This window comes from Pelmatolapia mariae, linkage group LG9, assembly GCF_036321145.2.
Source record: "Pelmatolapia mariae isolate MD_Pm_ZW linkage group LG9, Pm_UMD_F_2, whole genome shotgun sequence".
Taxonomy (NCBI): Eukaryota; Metazoa; Chordata; class Actinopteri; order Cichliformes; family Cichlidae; genus Pelmatolapia; species Pelmatolapia mariae.
The window spans coordinates 23,367,162-23,379,659 of NC_086235.1; the positions used below are offsets into that span (position 1 = coordinate 23,367,162).

Consider the following 12,498-nt stretch of genomic DNA (forward strand, 5'->3'; position numbering starts at 1 on the left):
TTATGGAATACTGGAAAAGTATTGGGTACCTTTTATGTAGAGAGGAAAACTAGGCAGGGCACATTTGACAGCTGATAGCAAGTGCTAGCTACTATGCTGTCAAAAAAAAAGCTGCGCCCAAACCATTTCTATTAAAAATGCACTTCACTGCAAACAAAACCAATAAATAAGGGCTGTTTATTTTTTTTATTACATTTCGTAATAGGTAGACTTGAAGTGAATCGTTTAAATTTAAACTACACTACCCACAATGCAGCTACAATCCACCACGTCAACACACAACGTCAAAAACGAGTCACAACAAGGAAGTGAATGCTCATGCTGCCTGAATTTCTTGTAGTAATCTTCTTAAACAGGGAGACATTTGGTTTTAGGTTGATCTTTTTTTAGGTTGATCTGTCTGGTTCTCTGAGCATGTTCTTGGCGATCTACGAAGTGACAATGGAAGCTAAAGCAGTGTTTAACAAGTGAATCTATGAACTACTACAGTAGATAGGTTGGTCACTCACTCATTCATTCTTTAACGGAACATTATTCCCGTTTTTATGATCAAAATCCGCTGACGTTACATGCAGGTAAGACTCTTTTCATGGCCTGTTTTTCTATGTTACTTTCTTGTTACCATTGGTAAGTTGGCTGGACCATTAAAATGTACCGAAGTAAAAATTAAAGTCATTATTTAACGTTGCTTAATGGCATATGGTGAACGAAGGATTAAGCTGCTCTTAAGACCACATACTTTGGCTTAACAAGCCTATATTATTCTGAAACCTTCTAATGCCCCTTCTATTGGCTTTAACTTCTTAATCCTGAATGCAAATGTAGGCTGTGAGTTGTCTTCATTCTATTCCAAATTTTTTATTTTTCCTTCTTCTAGTCACCTCTTTTCACTTCCAAGCGAATTAAATCTACCCTGCTTGTCCTCAAGTAAACCCTCAGTTGTTCTTCGGCGTGGCTTTGGCATCCAAAATGAGGATGATCACCTTCTTTGTGATTGGGCTGACAGTCCACGTGGTCTTCTTCATCTCTATCTTTGATATCTACTTCACCTCTCCTCTGGTCCATGGCATGACGCCCCACTCCACACCCCTGGAACCCCCTGCTTCCAGACTGGTGTTAGTGGTGGCCGATGGTCTCAGAGCAGACAGTCTTTTCACCCCGCTCACTAATGGCTCATCCAGGACACCATACCTGAGGTCAGGAAACCAATATAAAGAAATAAACTTTGATGTGGAGTTTGGGTCTGTTTATATTAATTATTCTTGTAAGGTGATGTCATTTTTACAGCATGTCTTTTCATTCCTCCTGTTTGCATAAGCATATGTGCTTCTGTTTCCAAATTTCAGGAGTATAATAGAGGACAAGGGGACCTGGGGCGTGTCACACACACGTGTGCCTACTGAGTCTCGGCCTGGTCACGTTGCTCTCATCGCTGGCTTCTATGAGGATGTCAGTGCAGTTGCTAAAGGTGTGTGCACGATGCTTTGTTTTGTTTGTTTGTTTTTACATGGTAGGAAGAGAACTGCTCAGCGACTTGGAGAGATTTGCTCTCTATTGTATGTGTTTCTCTGTTGCATTCTACTGTTACCATTTACGTGCTTGTTTTCAGGCTGGAAGGAAAATCCTGTAGAATTTGACTCTGTGTTTAATGAGAGCAGACACACCTGGTGCTGGGGCAGCCCTGATATCCTGCCTATGTTTGCCAAAGGTACACAAGCATCACAAACAGAACCATTAATCTACACAATAGAAAAGAAATAGAAAAAAACAATAAATAACATATCTGAGCAAACATGTTTCCTTTGGCTATTTCAGGCGCTAGTGGGGACCATGTGTATACCCACACATACCCAGCAGTGGAGGAGGACTTTGCCTCCACAGATGCATCCAAGCTGGACAGCTGGGTGTTCACTCAAGTCAAAGTATGTAGTGGAAGTATTAGCATAAAAAATTATTTTATGATTGATCTATTGATATTAACTACAGGTTTACCCACAAAAACACATTTTATAAAGACTGTGTTTTATGTGTATTATGTGTGTCATGCAGTGAAATATAACCCAACTTGGAGTCATTCCAGAATTTCATTTACAGAATTGATCCACATGGATTTCCTGAATAAGCCTAAAATTATTTAATATTTTTCAACAGTCCTTCTTTAAGTCTGCACAGTCTAACTCCACTCTGAAGGCCAGCCTATGGGAGGATAAAAATGTCTTCTTCCTGCATCTGCTCGGAATTGACACTAATGGACATGCTCACAGACCAATGTCGCAGTAAGTTGGTTACTTTGTATTAAGAACTGCTGATGTATTTTTTTTTTTATTTTTTTTTTTTACCTTTGGGCAGTAGAGCAGTAGTTCTTAGTCGTGTTAACAAATTCATCCAAATAAGCATTCTCTCATCCAGCTGCATCTTTGTGTTCTATTTTGTCTTTTTCCCCCCAGAGAATACCTAGACAATATTGGTCTAGTAGATGCAGGTTTAGCTGAAGTGGCGTCTATAATAGAGGACTTCTTCGACAATGATGGCAGAACAGCCTATGTGTTTACCTCTGACCACGGCATGACAAACTGGGGTAAACCACTTGTTTGTGTATCTAAATGTTTTGCTGCCTGCTAGCGATTTTTCTATTACAGTTTTCTATTTTGGCATGTTTGTGTGCGTGTGCTTCCAGGTTCCCACGGTGCGGGCCATCCTTCTGAAACGCTAACCCCTTTAGTGGCATGGGGAGCTGGGGTTCAGAAAGCCAAGGGAGTCACAGAACCCCAACCATACAATGATGGGTTCCTACAAGGTACGTTCAAACACTTTTTTTTTTAAGATTTAAATTTGCAACCGATACCCTCCAGTTTGTATGTTTTACTTTGTCTAAATTATTGTCCTGGTTTGTTTCTTTTAGACTGGAAACTGGAGCATCTTCGTAGAGTCGACGTCAGTCAGGTAAAGCTCATGGAAATTTTAACTTTTTATCAATTTCCTGTCAACAGTTGTATTAAATTGTAATATTTGTGTGTCTTCGTTGTTTGTTTGGGTTTTTTTGGCAGGCTGACATTGCTCCGCTCATGGCTTCCCTCATTGGTGTGCCTATTCCTGTTAACTCTGTTGTAAGTCAGAGACAAAATCAGCCATTTAATGGGAAATGTTCAATAAATTTTCAAGCCTTTGTTACATGTTTTGCATGTATTTGTTTTTCAGGGCGTGCTACCTCTTCTCTACCTTAACAACAGTGAGCGGTTCAAGGCTGAAAGCATGTACACTAATGCTATTCAAGTACTGGAGCAGTTCAAGGTATAACAGCATCTGCTTTGGCTAACAAAATGCTTATCAGCTATCTGTCATGTCTTTTATTATTCTATATGACACTGTGATCTAAACTGATGGTAAAGCTGTATTTCTACTATATGTATGTGTGTTTATTTGTAGATGAAAATGATGCAGAAAAAGGAGACAACCTTAACTTTTCTCTTCACCCCATACCAGTATGTACAGTAACTAACTGATGTGTTTTTCTAACAAAAATCCAATCAGAAGAACATGAATTTGCTTTTCACCGTGGCCTGTTGTGTTTACTGTGACCTCATAGATAGTGTAAAGGGAATAGATTAAAAGATTCCCTTTTGCAAAGAATTAATTGGCAGAAACAAAAGTATTTGTAACGTAAATGCTGTGTTTTTATATCAATCCCGTTTCCAGAAAAGTTGGGATATGTTTTTAACCTCCAAACTCTTTCATGGCATGCATTTTTAATTTCTCTTTGCTATTTGGGCTGTTTGGGACCTGATGAATGTAAAAACAAAGAATTACCAATTTTTATTTATTTTTTTACTGATTTTTGTTTCTGAGAAAAATTAGATCCACATATGAAGACATTTGTTTTAAATTTTGATAGAACAGTAGCAGTATAATGTCCTCGTAAGTGGATATCAGGCCCTTGTAGAGCAAAATTTAGTATTTTTGTCTAGACAACCCAAAATGTGATGTCCACATATGTGGATGCCAGGTCCTAGGATGTTAAAAAATACAAATCTGTGATGTGTTAATTCATGTGAACATATATTTAAGTGACCAAAGTACAAAGATGTTGGAAGATTTTCCTGACCTACTTAATTGTTTTTTGTAAATGTACCAAAATTTGAATTTGACAGGTGCAACACACTCAAAAGTTGGGACTGAGACATATTTACTGTTGTGTTTCTTTTAATTGCAGTTTAAAAAATTTTTTTGAACTGAGTGTTGTAGTTTTCCAGTTAGAAATTTTGTTCATTTTTACTTGATTTAACCTGCGATCATGTTGTCTGTAGGAAATAGATCATAACAGGCAGCGCTCTGTGCCTCAATCCGTGGTATCTACAGATGCAGCTTGCCCTGCTGTGGTCACTGATGCTCCTCCGTATCATCACAGATCCTTTTTTTTTAATTTGTTTATCAAGAGATTATACAAACATCACAGATCCTTTTGCATTTTTCGCTGATAGCAATCTGGATAGTTGTTTTCATCATTGGCAACGAGAACTCAGAGGTGTTTTCCAAAAACACGGAAATGTGGATTTATTTGTCCACAGCACACAGTGACACAGCCTTTCTGTCCTTCTGAGGTGAACTCTGGCCCAGAGAGCTCTGTGCAACTGACATATGACTTCCTCCTTCAATCATAATACAGTTTCAAGTTGCATTAGTGGATGTGAGACTGCGTTAAGTGACAGTGGTTTTCTGAAGTACTTCTGAACCCCGATGGCTATATTTATATTTGTATATTTATTTCACTGCAGCGTGACTGTTTCTAAGGCGGTGTAGCCTGAGGGCTCAAGCTGGTTTCAATCTTGACCTTGGTGTGAGAAATGGTTTGAATTCTCTTAATCTTTTCATAGTAGTACATACTATAGATGTCTGAAGAAATGTTTTTGCAGTAGTGCGCTGAGAAATCTTTTCTTTTGAAATCTGGAGCAATTCTCATGAATTAAGGAAATAAGCGATGAACCTCAACCCACAAAGACCGAGTTTGTGGTAATTTCTAATTTTACCTTTACCCAATCAGTTACCCTGCTTAATCTGGTTCCTCTGAATATATAAAGTTTTTGGGGGGGTTATTGCATTTTGGAAAAAATCCCAACTTTTCTGGAGACGGGGTTTGCACTTTCTCAGTAAATCCTTTTGCTGACCCATTAAAAATCAATCAATGTGACATTTAGATTAACTTCTGAGGTTATGCAGCATGAAGGCCAAGAATGTGTCCACTAACCAAACCACATATTCATGGCTGTATTTAAATTGCACACTTTCACACACTTCATCTTTTTTGCACCATCCCTCTTTCTTCCCAGACTCCTGACTGAGTCAAAACAAGCAGAATTCACCCAGAAGGCCCAAATACTCATTCAGCTGGAGAAGTACGAGGATGCTGTGAGTATTGGGGGGGGGGGGGGGTCTGTGGCTTTTAAATCTAATCATACTTTTACAATACGTGTAAAGCCAATTTCTAGATTTATTTTGATACTTTGATGAATTAAACCGGTATTTAAACATTTACTGAACCTGTGTTCATAAACTAACGTCTAACTTAAAAGCAGTTTAACTGAAATCACCATTTTATCCTACGCACATCGGAGCCAAATGAACTACAGTAAATGTATTCTACATTATCTCTACTTTCTCCATCTTATGTTTTCTTCCACTTAAGCAACAAATTAGATTTTTGTCCCCCTGTTTTGTCTCTTGTCAGATCTCTTTGTGCCAGTCTCTGATTTCTCACTCTCTGGAAGGCTTGGTTTACTACCACACCTATGACAGATTCTTCCTCGGTTGCAGTGTGGTGCTGGGATTTGTAGGCTGGACCTCATATGTCGTCTTAGTCATACTGAAGACTCACGCAAGTCTCAACAGACATCCTAATCTCACTAAACAGGTTAGGATATACAGTAGATTGTTATCCCTCAAGATGCCTTCCACCCAAATAAGTCTGCACAACCCAAATGTCTTGTTAAGTTGGTATTTTTCTCCTGTGTGCAGATTCCTGGCCATAACTTGGCAAGGCTGTGCACGTGCGTGGCGGTGGTGATCACAGTCTTCCTGCTTATTCAAAGAAGCCCCATAACCTACTATATTTACTGCCTGCTGCCTGTCCCTGTGTGGTATTCTGTTCTGAAAGAGTAAGTAAAAGACACATTCAAAATAATGCAAACTGGATTTAAAAACTGTACAAAACATGTTTGTTCAGATGCATTCAGTTAATTTACAATAATTTGTATATTTACTATAGTCACAGAACTGTGATATTAAAACACACGCAAAAGGATCACATCAGTCAGTGAATACAGCAGCTTTTCACTGGATCTAATTAGCCTCACACAGGCTGCATGCACATCTGGCTCAGGTGGAGTGAAGTGCTAATTAGATCCTTTGAACTGGCGTTTTATGCATTCATGGTTCTCCTATGTAAAAGGGATAAAGAGATGTTTTATTCTTCATCTCATCCTTTTATCACAGGAAAAAGTAATCCCATAAATTATCTATTTTTTAGGTCTGGAACTCTGAGAGATTTGATTCAGACAGCCCCTTCTCTCCCACTGTGGAAATGTCTGGGCTATTTTGTGCTGGTGGCATTTGGGATTGAGCTGCTGGTAGGTGTCTTTAAATCTGCTGCGTTAAAGGCATCCTTCTGCATAAGTGCACAGAATTTTACTTGTGTATCATTAACTGTAAGAAATACACCTGGATGCTGCATGGCTGTTTATTTTTGCTGCCCCCAGGTGGTGAGCTTCTTCCATCGCGCCATGCTGACTGTAGGGCTGGCTGTTCTCTCTCTCTGGCCCTTCTTGTCGGGGCTTTTTGGCAAGGCTAAGGTAATTTACAGATTAGCCGGATAAAAGCAGGAAAATGAGTGTTATAGCTGTTTTTAATATCCATCCCTGTTTTGGTTATAGAAAGCACTGTTTCTGGGAAGTTCTCCAATAATAATATATATATATATATATATATATATATATATATATATATATATATATATATATATATATATATATATATATATATATATATATATATATATATATATATATATATATATATATATTATGAGTAAACAGAGTTACAAAAAATGCCTAATCATTAATATGAAATGTTGTTAATAACATTCTAGCCATTCTAATTCTTCTTATGTGTCTATAACTAGCGTGTTATTGGTACTGCTTGCCTAAAGCAGTAGATAATTATAAAGGTAATTATTAAATATAGATACACAATGGTAAATGTGTCAAAGTGGTAGACAGCATTTCTTTTTGTCTCTGTTTCTGTGCAGTCACGCTCACTGAGCTGGCTTGTGGGCTGTCTGTGTTTAGCTGCTTTCCCCCTCATGCCTGTTGTGGGTAGAGAGCCTAACATACATCTGGTGTGAGTACTTCCTTTATTTGTATATATTTATCTGAATATTTACCGCAATATCCTATCGTGGGAAAAACTGAGAGCCCAGTTAATGCCAGGTTAGGTAGGTGAGTTTCAGTAAATTAGAACATCTGCAGAACAGATCAGGATGACAAAATGTGACTGGAATCAGCATCATATTAGTCATGCAAATATCCATCACAATATTCAAATATAAAAAACCCAAAAAACTGGAGCCATGAGCATCCACCCCCAGTTAAAGTGAATAGACTTACTGTTAAAAGTTAAAAAGCCCCGCGATGGGTACTTTCTCTACATAAACAGACGGGGAAATTTGAAACTGAAACAATTGAAAACGAGGAATGATTAAACTGCTACACAATACCGTCTTTCCACAACGAGCTGTGTGTACAAACTATCCATGTTTTTGAAAGTACAGTAACACATCCTGTTTGTCAACTCAGAACCTGTGCAGGTCTGCTCGCTCTTTTCACCTCAGCTTGCTACCTCTGGTCATCTCGACGGAGGACACCGCTGCACCTCGGTGACAGACCACAGTTTGTCATACAGGTGACTACAGTACATGTCACTGTGGGCATATATATGTGTGTTTGTGTGTGTCACTGCATTTGCTAATACTGATTAATTACCTGTCAAACCCGGCAGATGCTCCTTGTTGCTGTGTGTGCATACGTGCCATCCCTCACACACTCCAGCCTGCAACAGAAACAGGGCCTACCCCTTCTTAATCAGATCATAAGTTGGAGCACATTAGGTGGGTTGGTTGCAAGTGGCCACAAGATATTTGGGATCTAGAATGGTTATAGCTGTTCTCATCTATCATTCATGTTTACTTTTTAAATGTTGATCGCATACGTAAGCTATACCTCAAAAGACGTTAAAACATCATATCGCTGACACCCAAGTAACCTCTGCCAACTCTTCTCTCTTCAGCATCTTCTATATTTGTTCCTTTGCTGAGCTCAACACGACTTTTTCATCGACTCCTCAGCATATTCCTGTCTCTCATTTCCACCTACCTGCTGCTTAGCACTGGGTAGGACAACACATTGATGCTTTCGTTGCGTCCGCAGCAAAGCTGTAAAATGATATTTCTATTTTTGTCTCCCTCACAGGTCAGAGGCTTTGTTCCCCCCTGTGTTATCCTGGTTAATGTTTGTGTGGATTAACATCGAACAGGAAGCCTTGCTTGCTCAGGGCATGTCTGGTAGGGAAGAGGTAGAGCCATTGTTTTTCCCTTTGTAATAGAAAACTTTTGCAAACCAAAAGCTTTGGCAAGCTATCATTTATGTATGTATTTAATTGTGAAGGTCATATTTTCCGTTTTACTGATATAACTCCAATTCACAACAACAGCCACTTCACAGAGCTTTATATTGTAAGGTAAAGACCATACAATCTCAGAAAGAAAACCTCAGCAGTCAACTGACATGAGGAAGCACTCGGTAATCGTGGAAAGGAAGAACCCCCTTTTAACAGGAAGAGATGTCCGGCAGAACCAGGCTAAGGGAGAGGCTGTTTGCTATGAGCAGTTTGAGGATGAGGGGAAAGAGATGAGAATGAACAGAGCTTAGAGAGAACACAGAAAATTCAAATTGCGGGAAAGAAAAGACAAAATTTAATAATATGCGGTAATGCCATATAAAATCACATGGAATTAAAAAGAAAGAGGTAATGCTCAGTGCATCATGGGAAATCCCCCAGCAGCCTACACTTCAAAAAAGAATATAGAAATATTTCTGGAGTGCTCAGGTGTTTTTCCTGTCCACTGATTTAGATGTCAGATGTTTGGGGTTTTTTTCATATTAAATCACAGTAATTAACAGCTTTCTTACACAAAATCCCAGCTTACCCACACAGGTCTTAAAGTCCGTGTCTCATTGTGGCTGGGTTTACAGACATGCATGTTTTTTGTTTTTTTCTTTTTCCTCCAGTTATCCACCATCGATTTCTCTGCAAACATCGACATCACCAAGATTCGACAGCTGAAGCTGGATGACATCCGAAGGTCCTATTTTTTTGTATCCTTGTTAAGAGCACTCGCAACAATGATGGTTCGCCGAAGCACAGAAATGCATTGGCCTCGTTAGAGTCTGTGGGTGATGTTCAGGCTGGATTTGATCAAATAAGATGTAGTATTAAAACTGTAACATAAAGGTTTTGTTTGTTTTTTTTGTTTAAAGTGTACAATCGCACTAAAAAAAATCAACTTGGTTCAATCTCACATTGGGCATTACTTTGACTTCACCTTTTCTTCAGGTATTTTTTATAATAACAGCATTCTTTGGCACAGGAAACATTGCGTCCATAAACAGGTATATGCATCTAAGTGTTTTTGTTCGAGTGTAAGTGTGAGTGTGTCATACAGGAAGGAAATAAGAGAAAAAAGTTAGTTCTGATGAATTTCTTTTCGATGCACTATATGTTTTGCACCAAATACAGAGTATGTTAGTGTGTATATTCTACAACACAAGGTCCATTTTCTTTTCTGAAAAGTTAAAGATTCTAGTCTGGTGTCTGTAGTCACTTTCTGTACTTCTGTTTCCCTTTGCCTAGTTTTGACCCAGCATCTGTTTATTGTTTCCTCACTGTTTTCAACCCTTTCATAATGGGAGGGTTGATGATGTGGAAGGTACTGTACTCTTAAACATTTCCTTTTTATGATATGCACTGTGCTTCCCCAAAAGGGGAAGCAGTCTTGCACATTATGACTAGTCATAATCTATTCATATTCTGCTTGAGAAGTAAGCTTAAATACGGTTTACCAGCCTTTCTTTTTCGCTCATGTTCATTTGTTTTAACAGCCATGACCTAGCCCATTTATTTCCGTATCTTTTTTGACATTTATTGTACAGAGAATTTAGGCAGACAGAGCATCGTACTTCTTAATGAGTTTATATAATGTGTTTATTTCGAATCATTTCATAGAATCCTGCATTTCCTTAAATTGTCATCTGTTCTTCCAGGTTATCATTCCATTCATCATAGTCATGTGTACATTTGAGACCATCCAAGTTGCAACGCAGCTATCATCAAGGAGGTAACTCCTCGCTTCCTCCTCTAAAAGTATAAATTTAGTCTTTTAATTCTTGAATTAACTCTTTGAATTTGTTGGAAATGTTGAATCACTGATCTGATTCTGTCTGTAGAGTTCTGTTTGCTTTGTTAGACAGACCAGGCCAGACATGAACTTAAATCTTGAGCCAGCTAAAATATCTATAGTAAATCATTCAAGATTCAAGATCCTTTATTTGTCACGTGCATGGTTATACAGGTATAACACGCAGTGAAATGTGACCTGATACGCTCCTCGACTGTGCAAAGAAAAAAGAAAAAGGCAAAAAAAAGAGAGAGACAGACAGAACTTTATACACAGTGAATGAGTATATACAAAGAGGACATTATGTGCAGCAAGTGGGTGAGTTATGTACATTATATAAATAGAAATAAAATAAAACAATCTGGAAATTTACAGCTTGTGCACATTGTGTGGGAAGGGTGTTAAAGTGTCTTGTGCTGTAGTGAGGCCAGAAGGATCAGGATGATATGAGAATGTGGTAATGAGTCCTATCTCAGTCACTTATGGATGATAATGGGGGGGCTGATTCAACACACGAATGGCCTGAGGATAAAAACTCCTCTTGAGCCTCTCCGTTTTTGTTCGGGTGGTGCGGAACCTTCTGCCTGATTTCAGAAGCTGGAACAGGTCGTTGCTGGGATGGGACGGGTCCTTCAAAATCTGAGTTGCTCTAGTCCAGCATCTCCTGACGTAAACATCCTGTAGGGAAGGGAGAGCAGTCCTGCAGCTTTTTTATCTTTGACACAGCTGTTTCCCATGTGTCATGGACCAGTATCTTCTAGTTTCTCCTTCATTGTGCATGAAAAGGTTTAAATGCACTGACCAATGTGTGCTCCTGAATGTTTAAATCTCTCTTATTTTTATTTTGCAGTTTGTTCCTCATCGTCCTGGTTATCTCTGACTTGATGGCTCTGGTAATGCAGGTTTAATGTTGATCTTTTATAAAAGACTTTCTCTCGTTCACTATTAATCAAAATGCACATGAGACGCAAATAGATTTTAACTCACTCTTGCTCTCCTCAGCATTTTTTCTTCATGGTGCAGGACTATGGCAGCTGGTTGGACATTGGCACAAGGTAATAAAACTTGGACATGCATTTAAAACCATGTCTTATCAATCTCTTGTTTTGGTGTCTGCAATGCATCGAAATATGCTAAGCTTCCTCTGTCTTTTGCAGCATTAGTCACTATGTGATAGTGATGTCAATGACGATCTTTCTCATGTTGCTGAGTGTGGTTACACATGTTCTCACTTCACAAAGACTCGTCCTGTGGAGGCAACGCAAGATGCACTTCCCCTAGTAAATGTTACCATGTGTCTTAAACAAGATATTTAACAGTGTACCTATTTAACTGTCTTATTTCAAATATGTTTTATGTTTCGTCGTATTGTTTTAATTTTTTTATAGACAGCATAGAAAATCTTAGGAATCCAAATACTACAAAATTACTTGTAACGATACCTTTTTTGCAGAGTGGCCTAAGACCTTTGCACAGTACTGTGTTGTGTTCTTTTGTACAAATGCACTCAGTCTTAGTTTCATTTGTGAATTTGTAATAGGCTGCTGCAAATATGACTGTGAATTGAGTTTTTGATGAGGGTGTTGATTTGCAACATAATACAATGGGACTGTACCTCAGTAAGAAAACATTTTGGCCACATGTTGCTTGTCACATTTGCATATTTTACTCTGTACATGTGTCACTGAAAGGGTTCAATCGTGTGAACAAATGAGGAAAAGCATTAGTAATAATAATTGATTTATGAACCGCATGCAAAAAGCAAACAAATGCTTTTGTGTGTGTTATTCTTCTGCTCTTTCATGATTTCATGCTGCTACGATAAATGGTCTGGTGAAAGTATGTAACATGATACTTCATTACGCTGCCTAAAATGTATGTTTCTTTAGTGTGAAAAGGGATGTTTTAACTTATTTTGACTACGTGTGTATCAATAAAACTGAAGGATTGGAGTGCAAATGTGTGTTTAAGTGAATTTAATTGTCATGCGAAAACTT

The 12,498-nt window shown here is 38.4% G+C and overlaps 1 protein-coding gene across 3 annotated transcripts; it reads left to right on the forward strand.

The window, feature by feature from the left end:
* Positions 1 to 338: 338 nt before the first annotated feature.
* On the forward strand, positions 339 to 12,454 carry pign (phosphatidylinositol glycan anchor biosynthesis, class N). 3 transcript variants are annotated; one of them, XM_063483844.1, is made up of 29 exons: positions 342 to 575; positions 878 to 1,196; positions 1,347 to 1,468; positions 1,610 to 1,708; positions 1,816 to 1,922; positions 2,152 to 2,276; positions 2,448 to 2,578; positions 2,678 to 2,797; positions 2,903 to 2,943; positions 3,048 to 3,107; positions 3,199 to 3,291; positions 3,427 to 3,482; positions 5,325 to 5,403; positions 5,723 to 5,905; positions 6,010 to 6,149; positions 6,521 to 6,620; positions 6,750 to 6,842; positions 7,298 to 7,389; positions 7,845 to 7,950; positions 8,047 to 8,155; positions 8,335 to 8,437; positions 8,517 to 8,619; positions 9,336 to 9,422; positions 9,661 to 9,716; positions 9,958 to 10,033; positions 10,368 to 10,441; positions 11,352 to 11,394; positions 11,504 to 11,556; positions 11,659 to 12,454. In XM_063483844.1, exons 2-29 carry the CDS (start codon positions 970 to 972, stop codon positions 11,780 to 11,782), a joined length of 2,802 nt encoding a protein of 933 aa, XP_063339914.1. In that variant the 5' UTR covers positions 342 to 575; positions 878 to 969; the 3' UTR covers positions 11,783 to 12,454. The 3 variants fall into 3 exon arrangements, 2 of the variants coding, with proteins under 2 accessions (XP_063339915.1, XP_063339914.1); XR_010094846.1 differs by lacking the exons at positions 10,368 to 10,441; positions 11,352 to 11,394; positions 11,504 to 11,556; positions 11,659 to 12,454 and having other exon boundaries at positions 339 to 575; positions 8,517 to 8,608; positions 9,958 to 10,005; XM_063483845.1 differs by lacking the exons at positions 9,958 to 10,033; positions 10,368 to 10,441; positions 11,352 to 11,394; positions 11,504 to 11,556; positions 11,659 to 12,454 and having other exon boundaries at positions 339 to 575; positions 8,517 to 8,608; positions 9,661 to 9,764.
* The last annotated feature ends 44 nt before the right edge of the window (positions 12,455 to 12,498 follow it).

Excerpts from the sequence above, each read along its gene's own strand:
- pign (XM_063483844.1), top strand. The coding sequence starts at position 970 with ATGAGGATGATCACCTTCTTTGTGATTGGGCTGACAGTCCACGTGGTC. Across the intron at positions 1,197-1,346 it reads TCCAGGACACCATACCTGAG|GAGTATAATAGAGGACAAGG; the intron begins GTCAGGAAACCA and ends TCCAAATTTCAG. Across the intron at positions 8,620-9,335 it reads GCATGTCTGGTAGGGAAGAG|TTATCCACCATCGATTTCTC; the intron begins GTAGAGCCATTG and ends TTTTTCCTCCAG.